Source organism: Olea europaea, chromosome 2 (genome assembly GCF_002742605.1).
Source record: "Olea europaea var. sylvestris chromosome 2, O_europaea_v1, whole genome shotgun sequence".
Taxonomy (NCBI): domain Eukaryota; kingdom Viridiplantae; phylum Streptophyta; class Magnoliopsida; order Lamiales; family Oleaceae; genus Olea; species Olea europaea.
In genome coordinates, this window is record NC_036238.1 from 2,569,985 (window position 1) to 2,584,655 (window position 14,671).

General features: G+C 35.4%; 1 protein-coding gene across 1 annotated transcript; it reads right to left on the minus strand.

The window, feature by feature from the left end:
• Nucleotides 1-10,719: 10,719 nt before the first annotated feature.
• LOC111408664 (WAT1-related protein At3g28050-like) lies at nt 10,720-14,217 on the minus strand. The gene is made up of 6 exons (XM_023038398.1): nt 13,886-14,217; nt 13,416-13,529; nt 12,250-12,472; nt 11,570-11,728; nt 11,336-11,487; nt 10,720-11,099 (listed from the first exon to the last, which is right to left on the minus strand). Exons 1-6 carry the CDS (start codon nt 14,155-14,157, stop codon nt 10,934-10,936), a joined length of 1,086 nt encoding a protein of 361 aa, XP_022894166.1. The 5' UTR covers nt 14,158-14,217; the 3' UTR covers nt 10,720-10,933.
• Nucleotides 14,218-14,671: the final 454 nt, after the last annotated feature.

Here is a 14,671-nt window from a genome sequence, read left to right on the forward strand (position 1 = left end):
ACTAGAACTCATGCCCTATAGAGCATGTTATCGCATTTGAAAATTGCTTTACTCTGCAGCAGCAAATGCTAGTTACAATATGGGTTCCAACGAAGGCAATTTAGTCATTAGTAAGGTCTAAGTTAACGAGGGTACTACCGTGAAGAAATTCAAACCTCGAGCTTGAGGACGTAATTATCCGATAAAAAGATCTATCTGTTATATAACTATTGGAGTGAAAGATATATCTTTACATGATGAATATGGACAGATATATTCGTTAAAAAAACCTAGATGGAAAAATAAGTATACAACTATGGTATATCATGACATGTATAGTATTGGGAGAGTATGGGACAAAAAAGAAATCCGAAAAGCTAAAAATATTCATAGTTGGAGGGGTCGTGACAATTCTAGTTACAGTAATATCGATCATTTATTCGACACCAAGGACATTCGAAATTTCATCTCTGATGATAATTTTTTAGTTAGAAATAGTAATGGAGACAGTTATTCTATCTATTTTGATATTGAAAATTAGATTTTGAAATTGACAATGATCTTCTTTTCTGAGTGAACTAGAAAGTTTTTTTTTATAGTAATCGTAATTCTTGTTATCTGAATAATGGATCTACTAGTGAAGATCCCTACTACAATCGTTACATGTATGATACTCAATATAGTTGGAATAATCACATTAATAGTTGTATTGACAGTTATCTTCAGTCTCAAATCTATATGGATACGTCCATTGTAAGTGATAGTAGTGACAGTTACATTTCTAGGTGTATTTTTTATAAACATACAAATAGTAGTGAAAGCGCGAGGTCTAGTATACGAACCCACACGAAGAGTAGTGATTTAACTCTAAGAGAAAGGTCTAATGATCTCGTTGTAACTAAAAAATACAGGCATTTGTAGCTTCAATGCAAAAATTGTTATGGATTAAATTATAAGAAATTTTTGAAATGAAAAACAAATATTTGTGAGCAATGTGGATATCGTTTGAAAATGAGTAGTTTACATAGAATCAAACTTTCAATCGCCCGTTACTTGACATCCTATGGATGAAGACATGGTCTCTCTAGATCCCATTGGATTTCATTCGGAGGAGGAGCCTTATAAAGATCGTATTAATTCTTATCAAAGAAAGACAGGATTAACTGAGGCTGTTCAAATAGCATAGGTCAACTAAATGATATTTCTGTGGCAATTGGGGTTATAGATTTTCAGTTTATCGGGGGTAGTATGGGATTCGTAGTCGGGGATAAAATCACCCGTTTGATTGAGTACGCTACCAAAAATTTCTGCATCTTATTATAGTTTGCGCTTTCGGGAGGGCACGCATGCAAGAAGGAAGTTTGAACTAGATGCAAATGGCTAAAATATCGTCTGCTTTATATGATTATCAATCGAATAAAAAGTTATTTTATGTATCAATCCTTACATCTCCCACTACGAGTGGGGTAATAGCTAATTTTGGTATGTTGGGAGATATCAATATTGCTGAACCCAATTCCTATATTGCATTTGCGGGTAAAAGAGTAATTGAACAAACATTAAATAAAACAGTATTTTTAGGTTCACAAGCGGCTGAATATTTATTCTAAAAGGGCTTATTTGACCTAATTGTACCACGTAATCCTTTAAAAAGCATTCTGAGTGAGTTATTTAAGCTCCACCCTTTCTTTCCAGTAAATTCCATCCAACCTGGTGTCAACGTTCCATTGCGCTAGTGTTAATGATCTCGAAAGACCGCGTCAAGGATGTTGAAGTGCATTATTATAGCATGAAGCAAAAGGAGCATGGGGTTGTGCAGTTGGGGCATACCCTTTTCGGGTACTGCTCATCTGTAATCACAATTATCCATAACCCAATTTAGCCTTGCGCAAGACGGCTACTGCTCGACCAAGTTGCTCCAATGTTCGAGTCGATAAATGTATCAAAGTGTTCAATGGTTTGCTGCCTTAGCCATCATAAGACTTCGAAGATCAAAATCTTCAGCGAGGTACTCACGAACCTCATGAACGGCTATTTGTATCCATACCTTGTTGGGTTCGCGCACAAGATTATTCTGCCCTACATGGATAGACAGCCCCGATGGGTGGGCTCATGGAAGGATGCATACAAGGTGGCTGTAACATCCAGCGAACTCATGCGAGGAATTTCTCCAAACTATATCTACCTGTGTGAGTGGATTGTCAGGGCAGCGGTAATGGCAGCTGAAGCAGGAAAGCCAGACCCGAAGATTTCCTTCATTCAACCGGAAGGGGAGAGGGGAACTTGGCGTCTGGACGAGGAGGAACTGGCCAAGGCATGGAGGGTGCTACAATCTCTCGAGGAGTTCTTGAAGGAGAGAGAGGATGAATCTGCTACTCTTGCCGGCTAGCTCGCAGAGAGGGAGACAGCACATGAGGCTGCACCCAAGAACTTGCCGAGTTGAATGAGGCCTTGGGGGAGAAGAGGCGAATGCTTGAGATGCTAGGTTCAGGACGTAAGAAGAAGACACCATTCGCACAGCGATCATTGTAATGATTCCAATCATGTAAGGCCAATGACACGCTGTAAGGAAATGATGGCAATTCTGAAGAAAGTCTGTCTCCATCATCTCCTGCGAGATCTCAAGTGTCGACAGGTGGTACCCTGAAGTGCCTAACAGGATTTGAACCTGAGGATGCACTGTCTCCACAGCCTCACCACTAAAGTGACTTCAGTGATAAAACAACAAGTGATCTGGTCTGGTCTAGCAACAATTGTATTATTTAGTTATCGTCTCTATCTTAAAGTAGTCCTGCTCTACCAAACTCAACCAAGTGGATTTCTTTTTTGTTACATACTCCCCCAATACTATACATATCATGATATACCTTAGTTGTATACTTATTTTTCCATCTAGGTTTTTTTAACGAATATATCTATCCATATTCTTCATCTAAAGATATATCTTTCACTCCAATAGTTATATGACAGGTAGGTCTTTTTATCAGATAACTACGTCCTCGAGCTCAAGGTTTGAATTTCTTCACAGTAGTACCCTCGTTAACTTCGGCCTTACTAACGACTAAATTGGCTTCGTTGGAATCCATATTGTAAATAGCATTTGCTACTGCAGAGTAAAGCAATTTTCAAATGCGATAACATGCTCTATAGACCATGAGTTCTAGTATCATAAGTGTTTCCTCATAGGAACATCCATGAATTTGATGAATTACTCTTCTTGCTTTGTCAGCTAATAGAGATATATGTCGACCTAAAGCGTATACTTCTATTTTTTTCTTCTTTCACATAGGGTTTGCCTCCTATTAATTAATCATAAGTATCTATCTATCATATATTAAAAAAAAAAAGATTAACGCTAAGATCGATTATTACTTTTTGCATGTCCTCTAAAATTTAAAGTAGGTACAAATTCTCCCAATTTGTGTCCTACCATACGATCTGTTATATGAATAGGCAATACCTAGTAGGAAAACACTTAAGTAAATTGTAAAAATATATATTTTCAGAAATGTAAACTTTGATCATTTGTGTCATCATCAATCTCTTTATCGTATTTGAACCACCCAACGGTGCTTCCTTCATGAGTAACACAATAACACAAGTGTAAACTTTGGTCATTAGTGTCACTTTCAATCTCTTTCTCTTATTTGAATCACCAAACGGCGTTTTCATCATGAGTAACACAATAACACGTTTAATGCAAAACGAAAACAAATAATTCTTACATCACTTACAGAAATGCCAAAACACCCCTGGCTTAAACACTTGGAGTTTGAATACCCTTTTTATGTACAAAATAAATTGCAGCATACTAAGCCTCTTCTTCAAATGAACTTTTAGATTTAGAGGTTCCTTTAATCTATGGAAAAGGAGCAAAATAAATTTATGTAAAAGTATAATAGTTTGGGATTGAAAAATGTGGCCTTAGAGGTTATAGGAGATTTTTTATTTTCAATTGCAAAAGAATGATGGCAATGGTAATGGCCAAATTGGGATTAAAAAAATAATGTTAGTGAAACATTAATTATGTACATAATTGGTGAGTTACAAATGTCTAGGATGCCTTTCATATGAAATGGGATTTTGTGTGTGTGTGTGTGTGTGTGTGTGTGTGTGTGATAATTAACATAATGGGCATTAAATGATTTGAAAGGTTATGGCATTTAATGGATGATTCAAATGACAAGTCTAGTGGGGAAAATGAAAAGTCAGGTTGAAGGATAATGAAATAAAAAAATAATTGGAGATGCATTAGTAAAGGACAACTCCAAGTGAGAAAGATGTAATGAAATGAAATTGGGATTGTTTGGTACTATATTATCAATTTATATAGTTTTTTCTGTTTTCAATTAAGAACTTAACATATAAGCAACAATTACTGTAAAGTATGTCATCAAAAAAAAAAAAAAAAAAAAAAAAAAAAAAAAAAAAAAATCGTGGTTTATTAAAAATTCGATACCTTACAAAAGTTTCTAAAAAAAGTGCGCAAAACTTTACCATCGTGACCAAAACTTTATTTTGAACTCTTTGGAGGGTCATGGAGACATATTAAATATAACTCGAATTATTTTCAAGTCCTACAAAAAAATATATTTTTTTTAAAATGCCACAAAATATTTTTTTTTCTTGGTCGCTACACTTTATCCCAGTACATACTAATGGCAGACTACCTTCATATTATATTATTGATAGATTTGTGTTCTCTACTGTTTCTGTTCCATATTTACGTTCAAAGGTGCGTTATTGAGATCGTCACTCCATTTGTTATTGGTTTCTCCTGCTTAATTGCATGTTTTTCTTATAAATAAATAAGTCATGTAATAATTAATATTATTGTTGGTGAAAGTTGAATTAAGTTACTTATTTCTCCCCCGAGTGCCAAGAGATCTATACTAGACCGTTTGATTTTGATGATTTTAGTGATATAGTGATTTTCTTCTAGTTTGACGGAAGCTCAAAAGGGGATTAGGAACTCCAATTCTGAACATCTTGCCTTAGGGCAAAAAATCTTGTGTTCATCTTTATATTTTTCTGCGTTTTCTTTCCATTTTATTTTACGGTTATTATTTACGATATTTGTTGTTGATTAAAACTCGTTGTTCTCTTGGTGAACTTCGCGTTACAGTGGTATCAGAGCTCGTGACGGGGGTTCTTGGTACTGGTGTCAAAAAATTCAAAACTACTCGAACTGGTTCTGTAAATTTTCGGTTGATCCTTGAAACCCTAATAGGGGTTTTTTGGTGTGTTCATTCCATTTATCTTCAAGTTACAGTATATATTATCTGATTCTATCTTGTGACTCTTGCAACTGTGGTAAAATTTAAACCGAAGACTTCTTGATAGTTCCTTTGTCTAGAAATCGTGAGTTGTCGGGAATCTGAGGGCTATCTTGAGTAAAGGTCGATGGTTTAATATTCCTTTATGATTCTTGCAAGTATCTTGTATGGAATGAATAAAATATGCTGTGATGATATTACTGTGACTTGATAATTTGCTGGTTTTTTGAGTAAACTGGTTATCTGGAAATTGAATGAACTGCTGAGTGTTACTGCTGAATAATTTGTGCCATACAACTTGCTGGTTGTACACTTCATATTAATTATTGTGTATGATATTTGAGATACTGCATGTTGCAAATACTGTTCAAAATTTATGTGATCTGCTTGTACTGTCAAAAGTCAAATTGTGTTTTGATTATATCAACTAAATTTGAATTGGAAATCTTTAATGGTAAATGAGACTTTAGACTTTGGTGCCAGAAAATGCGAGCTCTTTTACTTCAACAAAAATGTGCAAAAGTCATTGATGAGTCATGGCCTGATGATATGGAAGAAACTAAGATAACTGAACTTGATGAAATTGCATGGAGTTCTATATTCTTGCATTTGTCTGACAATGTGTTAAGAGAAATTGATGAGACAAAAACTACTGCTGAGTTGTAGAAGAAATTGGAAGATACTTATTTGAATAAAATCATGCCTAATAAAGTGTATCTTCTAAAACAATTTTTTAGTTTCAAATTGGATCCATCTCTTGATCTTGAGGCAAACATTGATAGATTCAATAGATTATCCCGTGACCTAGCCGACTGTGATGAGAAACTCTCAAAAGAACAATTGGTTGTGGTTTTGTTAAATTCAATAAATGATAAATATAGAGATGTTAAAAATACTATTGAATATGGAAGGGAGACTCTGACTACTGACGTGATAATAAATACATTGAGAAACAAAAAGTTAGAGTTAAAATCTGAAAAGAGAGAATCTATTAGTGATGAAAATTTGATGGTTAAGTCCAAACCTAATTCAAATCCAAAGATGGCCAATTTCAATAAGAAATCTGGATACAAGAAGAAGGTGAACTTTAAAGATAAAATGAAAAATAAGACTAAGGGTAAAAAATGTTTTTACTGTTTAGGTGAAGGTCATTTTATCAAAGATTGCCATAAGATACTTAATGACTTGAAAATAAGTCTAATAATGATGGTGGTGCTACCTTGGCTTATAAAAATGAGTACAATGCAGACTAGGTTTATGTTGTTACACGCAATTCACCTAGTCAGGAGTGGATCCTTGACTCAGGTTGCACCTTTTATATGTGTACTAAAAGAGAGTGGTTTATTGATTTTGAAAATGTAAATGGAGGCCAAGTGTTAATGGGTAATCACATGCCATGTCAGGTAAAAGGAATAGGAACAATCACCTTAAGGTTTGAGAATAATAATGAATTGACTTTAGAAAAAATTAGGTATGTTTCTGACCTACAAAGAAATCCCATATTCTTAGGTGTCCTAGATGACCTAAACTACAACATTGTGATTAACAAGAGATACATTAAAATCTTGAGGGGCTCTCAACTTGTTGCCGAAGCCCCCAAGAGACATGGGCTTTACATTTTACACACTCAAAACTTTTTTGACTCCACGTCAGCAGCAATTTCTGCCCACAGTGATAAGTCACAACTATGACACAAAAGATTGGGTCATATTAGTGACAAAGGCTTACAGATTTTGAAAAAACAAGGTGTCTTTGGTAAAGATATAATTGAGAAACTCGATTTTTGTGATTATTGCATACTAGGAAAGCAAAATAGACTCCCATTTCTGCCTGAGATGCATAAATCTGTGTCTATTCTTGAGTATTTGCATTCTGATCTTTGGGAACCAGCTTCTATGCCCACACATACTGGTTTCAGATTTTTTCTTTTAATCATAGACGATTTTTCTAAGAAAAAATGGCTCTTTCTACTTAAACATGAGTCTGACACTTTTAATACTTTTAAAGAATGAAAAATCTTGGTTGAAAATCAAACAAATAAAAAGATTAAAGTGTTGAGGACTGATAATGGGCTGGAATTTTGCAATTATGAATTTGATGAATTGTGCAAAGAGCATGGTATTCTAAGACACATAACAGTGACACACACCCCACAACAAAATGGCTTGGCTGAAAGAATGAAGCGAACTATTCTTGAAAGAGTTAGATGTGTGTTACTGGGTTCCGTTCTTCTCAAGTTATTTTGGAGAGAAGCTGTAAAAACTGCTAGTTATCTCATAAATAGAAGCCCCGCAAGTGCTATACAACTCAAATCACCCGAAGAAGTTTGGACAGGAAAACCTGTAGATTTGAGAAATCAAAAAAAATTTGGTTGTGTAGCATTTGCACACCAATCTAAAGGAAAAGTTGAACCTAGAGCCCTAAAGTGTGTTTTCTTGGGCTATGGTGAAGGGGTATAGACTTTGGGTAAAACAAACAAAATGTTATATGATCATTTTGAGTAGAAATGTGGTGTGTAATGAATCTAATATGCCTTGTTTGAGATCTGAAAATAACACAATTGAATATGGTCAGACTGAAAATGAAGGGAGAGGAACTGAAATTGAGGTGGAGCAAGTTGATAATGATAATCTACAACCTGATCAGATTGAAAATAATTAAATTGTGGCTCAAACTACTGATGAAACTGATCTGAATAAATCTGATTTTGAAGTAAATCAACCCTTAAATGATTATCAACTTGCTACAGATAGAGAAATGAGACATATAAGACCATCTGTAAGGTTTGATGATGAAATGTCTCTTCTTACTGTTCAGGGGTTCATTGAGAATGAACCCGAGTCCTATAAAGATGCTATGAGTAGCAAGAATTCTAAACATTGGCTTACTACAATGCATGATGAGATAGAATCTTTGAGGAAGAATAAAACTTGGACCTTAGTCAAGAGACCTAAGGGAAAGAGAGTTATAGATTGCAAGTGGATCTATAAGATCAAAAGAGGTGAAAAAGATGAGAACGGCGTTAGATATAAGGCCAGACTTGTAGCTAAGGGTTTTACTCAAAAGGAGGGGATAGACTTTAATGAAATATTTTCCCCTATTGTAAAATTTACAACTGTTATAGTTATACTTGCCCTCGCAGCTCAATTCAATTGGGAATTGGATCAATTAGATGTAAAAACTGCTTTTTTAAATGGAAATCTTGAAGAGACCATTTTTATGGAACAACCTAAACGTTTTGAAGTAAATAAAAATTCTGACTTAGTATGCCTTCTTAAAAAGTCACTTTATGATTTAAAACAAGTTCCAAGACAATGGTATAAGAAATTTGACACTTTTGTACTTGGACTTAGTTTTAAAATAAGTAATTTCGATACTTGTCTTTATTGTAAAGGAAACGGAGGTGAGAATTCACTCTATCTTCTACTTTATGTGGATGATATTATTTTGGCCAGTCATGACATAAAGGAAATAGAGTTAATTAAAGACAAACTAAAATCTGAATTTGAAATGAAGGACTTAGGTCCTGTTAGAAAAAATTTTGGTATCGAAATTAAAAGAAATAGAAGAGAGGGCATAATAAGTCTAAATCAAAAATCTTATGCTTTGAAAATATTTGAAAGATTTGCAATGTCTAATGCTAAAAGTGTGACTTTACCTTTAGCAAATCACTTCAAATTATCTAATGACCAATCTCTCAAAACTGAAGAAGAGTTCATGAGAATGGCTAGAGTGCCATATTTTAATGTTGTGGGGTCAGTTATGTATCTAATGATCTGTTCTAGACCTGATTTGACAATTGCAATAAGTGTATTGAGTAGATACATGTCCAACCCTGGTGAGGTTCATTGGGAAGCTATGAAGTGGCTTTTAAGATATATAAAAGGAACTTATGACCTAGGAATTGAGTATAAAAGACAATCTAAAGGTGTTATCTTGAGGGGTTACATAGATTCTGATTATGCAGGTGTTAGGGACAACAAAAAATCAACTTTTGCCTATGTGTACACTTTATGTAATTCCTGTATAAGCTGAAAATCACAATTAAAGAGATTGTTACTTTATCTTCAACTGAAGCATAATATATAACTGCTACTGATGCATTTAAAGAAGGAATTTGGCTAAAAGGACTTCTAAATGAATTTGGTTACATAAATGATGTTGTCTTGCACTCTGATAGCCAATCTGCTATATATTTGATTAAAATCATGTGCTTCATAATAGATCAAAATATGTTGATGTGAAATTTCATTTTATTAGAGATGTAATTTCTCAAGGTGTTGTTAAACTTGAAAAGATTTCTACACAATTTAATCCTGTTGATGTTGGAACCAAAGTGCTGCCTTTAAACAAGTTTTTGAACTGTTTAAAACAATTGAATATTAACTTTTACTGATTTGTGTATCAGGAATAAGAGCAAATGATGTCAAAAAGTTGGAGAAATCACTATAGATGAAACTGGAATCATTGTACCAAGGTGGAGAATGTGGAGAAATTATGGCACAATGATGATGGGCTAGTTCATTTTCAGAAGCTGGGCTTGTGGGTCAGGTTATCCATTGATAATTCAAGTTGCCCATTATTGTGGTAAAAACGTGTTGCTGAAAACACGATTTTTTAATAAGAACGGATACTTCAGATCTTGCCAAGTGTTCTCCCCTATACCGTTGGATAAAGGGCTTCTAGTGGCTTCGATTTATAATTGACCCTAGGGTTTCTAATTGAAGTCTCTTCAGTTCTCTCACTGCCTCTCAAACTCTCTCTGTGGTTCTCTTCTGTTCTCTCTACTGCACTCTTTCTTTTAGCCCATTTATGATGAAAAATCACCAGCCGTGTATAGATCTTGAGTGATTGATGTATAGGCTTTGATCCTTCATTCTTGAGTGAATGTTGTTATGATTTGTGAGGCTTATTTTTGGGAAATGTTGCGTGACTTCCACTGAGTGCCAAGAGATCTGTACTGGACCGTTCAATTTTGATGATTTCAGTGATATAGTGATTTTCTTCCGGTTTGACGGAAGCTCAAAAGGGGATTAGGAACTCCGGTTCTAAACCTTTTACCTTAGGGTGAAAAATCTTGTGTTCATCTTTATTTTTTTCTGCGTTTTCTTTCCATTTTATTTTACGGTTATTATTTACGATATTTGTTGTTGATTAAAACTCACTGTTCTCTTGGTGAACTTCGCGTTACAAAGAAGGAAAGACTCTCAGTGTCAAAATAATGCTGATATTATTTTGCCCTGGGATCTCACTGGAGTTGAGATTAGTTCATCAAAGTTCTACCAAGAGCTCCACATTTTGTAGAATTTACATCTCACTATAGAGAATCTGGAAATTGCATTCTGAAATTCATTGGCAGGAGAATTTTGAAGCAAAGAAAGAAGGTAGTAGCTTTACCTTCTGATATTTGGGTTTAGCTAAGCTATAAATATCTATCTTACAAAAGAGAGAATTTCTCTCTGTATACCGAGTCAATCAGAAGCTATACATAATCTGTTTTACATAAGAGAGAATTACTCGCTGCATACCGATTCAATTATAAGCTATACATAATCTGTTTTACATAAGAGAGAATTAATCTGTTTTACATAAGAGAGAATTACTCTCTGCATACCGATTCAATTATAAGCTATACATAATCTGTTTTACATAAGAGAGAATTACTCTCTGCATAATAATCACCTCTTCTCTGTCCCTTCAGTTTTGTAACTTCGCAACAAGGGATGTTTTTGCGTAGCCACAGATTCCAGATCACTGATTTCATCAAATTCGGCTATCCCCTCTTTTGTTTTGCCCCACATTACAGTATAAAATCCAATCGCTATTATCGTTGCACCAATGATGCTGCAAAATAGCACAAGGAAAACAGAAAGTAGTTATTTCGCCCCTGTTAGAGCTTCATTATAATGCATTTTTGGGGAAAATGTATTTTGGAATAGTATTTTTCTTTTCAAAGAATGCATGGTTAAAAAAAAAGGAAAAGTTTTAGATTTACGTGTAATATTATTTTATTGGATAAAATGGAGCCCAATCAGGGCTTTGTTGCTAGGTGCGAGGGGTAGGGTAGTGTATAGGCGTACCTTCCTAGATAAAGAGTATCACCAAGGATAATGACTCCCATGGCGGCTGCAATGGCAATGGACAATGGCTTGAACATGGCCACATAGACTGGCCCCCTTAAGTGCAAGGCCCATGTATGAATAACATTGTTCAAGCCGGAGCCAAAAACCCCCTGTATATTTTTATTTCTTATCAATGTCAAACTTCAGAGTCTGGTGGGAATTAAGGAACAAGCAACTATTATCATCACTTACAGAGCATAAGATAGAGGCCAACGAGATGTTAGGTCTTATTATCCATTTGCTAGAGTCTGGTTCAGCAATGAGACCTACGAATGCAGCTAGGATGCTCACAAATAAGTTGTAGAAGAACATCAGTGTCAGCTCTGCTGGGTACTCTTTCATGATATGCGTCTATGAATAAAACACCAAGTCAATTTCCATTTATTTTTCAAAAATCAGCACTAGTAGTAAGGGGAAGTTTGCAAACTAAGTTACCATACTTTCAAAAATAGATCATAAAGGTTTTTTTTTTTTTTAAACAAATTTCTCCCCTTTATACCTCCAAACATCCACTTTTGGTGCATGGTCATATTGGTCTCTACTTGACGAAAACTGTCAATTTTTCCATCAAATAGTCACTTGTCTTACACAATGACTTATTCTGAGAGTTATCCAAAATTGACCCATTTTGCTCTGAACAAAAGATGTCACGTCTAAGCATTTTATACCTTGCATTTTTATGGTTGGTCATACGGGGAAAAGATTGATGATTTCATTCAATCGGGATTGACTTGCACCAAAAATGGGAGTTTGAGAATCTCTGAGCTAGAAAAAGTTGGATGGAGACTAATGTTTTATTTGTAAAACTTTGAGACTGGTATCTGCAAATTTCCCAATAAAAGATTGTAAGAATTAGCTTTTGGTATCCTGACCAGAACAATGTACCACACTGGCACCAAAATGTATTCAATGGTGAGAAATAAGCTGCCAATAATCCAGTTTGATCGTGATGAATGTAGAATTTGATGCTTGTCAGGTGGGGAATTGATGCTTGGACCCTTGAAAAGAGTCACTACAAATGCACCTGATATTGAGACCAGGGTGCCAACCACCTTAGCTCGGCTACTTGTGCTCGACGGTTCTAGCTTTTCCATCCTACAAAGGGGACCACTTCCTCAGTTTCAAGAAAAGTAGAAAACTCAATTAGGCACAACTTTAGCTTTCTATCCATCTAATATTGGAAGGAAATTCCAAGACATGCTTTTCTATCCTTTTCGGGAATATGCAACTGCCCTGATAATCTAGTAATAATTGGGTGAGACAAACAAAGCAAATAATGCATTCATAGCACTGTTCAATGGTACTGAATAGCACCGAAGAAGATATGTATGTGAAAAAATTTTCGATAGTCAAGTAATTTAATATAATCCTATGTTAGCTTTCAATTACCGAGTTTAGAAATGGTATAACTACATTTCTAAAGTAATGGTTTGAGTGGAAGAAGCAATGTCGAAGGATTATCTTAATTCGATGTAACTAATTATGTGGTTCCTACCCAATAAGGTTGATGAGCAACTTACTACAGAATAAAGATTGATGACTTAGTTGTCATAAGAACGTTATTACGTGCTTACCATAGATTGGGGACTTCAACTATAATTTATTGAATTCACTGCAAGATCCAAAGTCAACCCTTCCTTTTGCGTAAATTTTAAGAGTTTTTGAGTCGTAAGTTATGTGATTATCACACAGACTTCTTGGCCACAATCGACGATAAGCTATCTAATCATTGGTCCAACTTGGAGTATTTTAACTCTTATTAACCTAAATAATCCAATCTAATGTAACCAAAGCTGTCAAAACTGAATCAAATAGGCCGAAACTGATTCTGTAATAAGCAAAAAATCATAGAGTAAGCAATAATTAATACAAGTCAAGAACTCATCGATTCACATCAGAATTCTGATTAAAAAAAAAAATCCCAGTTCAACTCTTGATCTTTAAAAAAATCAAACCAAAAATATCATAGGCAGAGGACATCAGTAAAGCTGGAAGAGGTAAGAAAAGGACAAATAAAAGGATTAAAGGTGAAAGAAACCTGAATATGATGGCAAGCACGAAAGTAAAAGCCGGCGTCAGGTTGCTGATGGCTGACGCAAGCGTTGGTGATCCATAACTGATTCCGGTATAACCCATGATCTGAGATGCACACCTGTCTTACCACAAAATTCATGTAATCAGAATGCTTTAATTCATCGAATTTCTCGATTTCCAGTTACTAATTCAAGTGAATTAGGTGTGTATATTGAACAATTTTTCCCAACCAGTGATTTCGAAAAGAAATATTCCGACCATGATGGAGAGAAGTTCAATTCATTCAAATTGTCCCAATTCTAACCACTAATTGAACTAAATTAGATACGTAAATTGAACAATTTACCCATCTTACGATTCCGAGCAGAAAAAACTTGATCATGAAGGAGAAGTTCAATGAGGAGACTCATGAACTTATATGATTTCCAATCACTAATTGAAAACAGTCACATGTGTAGAGTTAAACTCACTCACCCAATAACTCCGAGTAGAAAAGTTTTGATCATGATAGAGAAGTTCAACTGAGGAAGTACTCTCGATCTGCTTCTACAGAGAAACATCGCCGGAAGTAGGACAAGCGCCGCCACTGCATAGGCGTAAACGACGAAAACATGGCGGCTCATCCCGTGGTTAGTGGCGAATTTGAACAGTGTGTTGAGGCCGACGTTGGAGCACTCCATCGCCACCAGGGCTGTGAATGGAAGCACATCTTTGTAACAGTATCGGTGCCCGCCTACTCTTGCCATTGATCTTCTCTTTGCTAGCTTCCCAACACGCAATGTGCACCAATGATTTGGTTTATTGCGGAAGTTTTATATTCTGTTTTGCACAGACAACAGTTGAAGTTGATACCTCGTATGGTGTGTGTTGCTGAGCTGGAAAAAAAAATGGTTGAACCCAACCTTGAGGCCCCCACAGCTCTTCCCCTAGAGCTTTGTGAGGGAGATAAATCGCTGGATGTGCCCCAACAGGCCAGGAAATAAGAGCTACCTGTACACTGCGCCTACAAGAAATTCAATCACATGTCTCAGAAATCGAACCCCCACACTTCGGCTGTCAGCAAGGTGTGAGATAACCTCACTCCTGTCCTTTACACCATTGGGCTATGCCCCGATGGGCCATCATGTCTGATACTTGATACTTGTTTGAATAATGCTATCCGGCATATATAAAAACATCCAATTTTATATATATATATATATATATATATATATATATATTTCAGAGATTATAAGGCTGTTGAAGGGGGCTATTTATAAG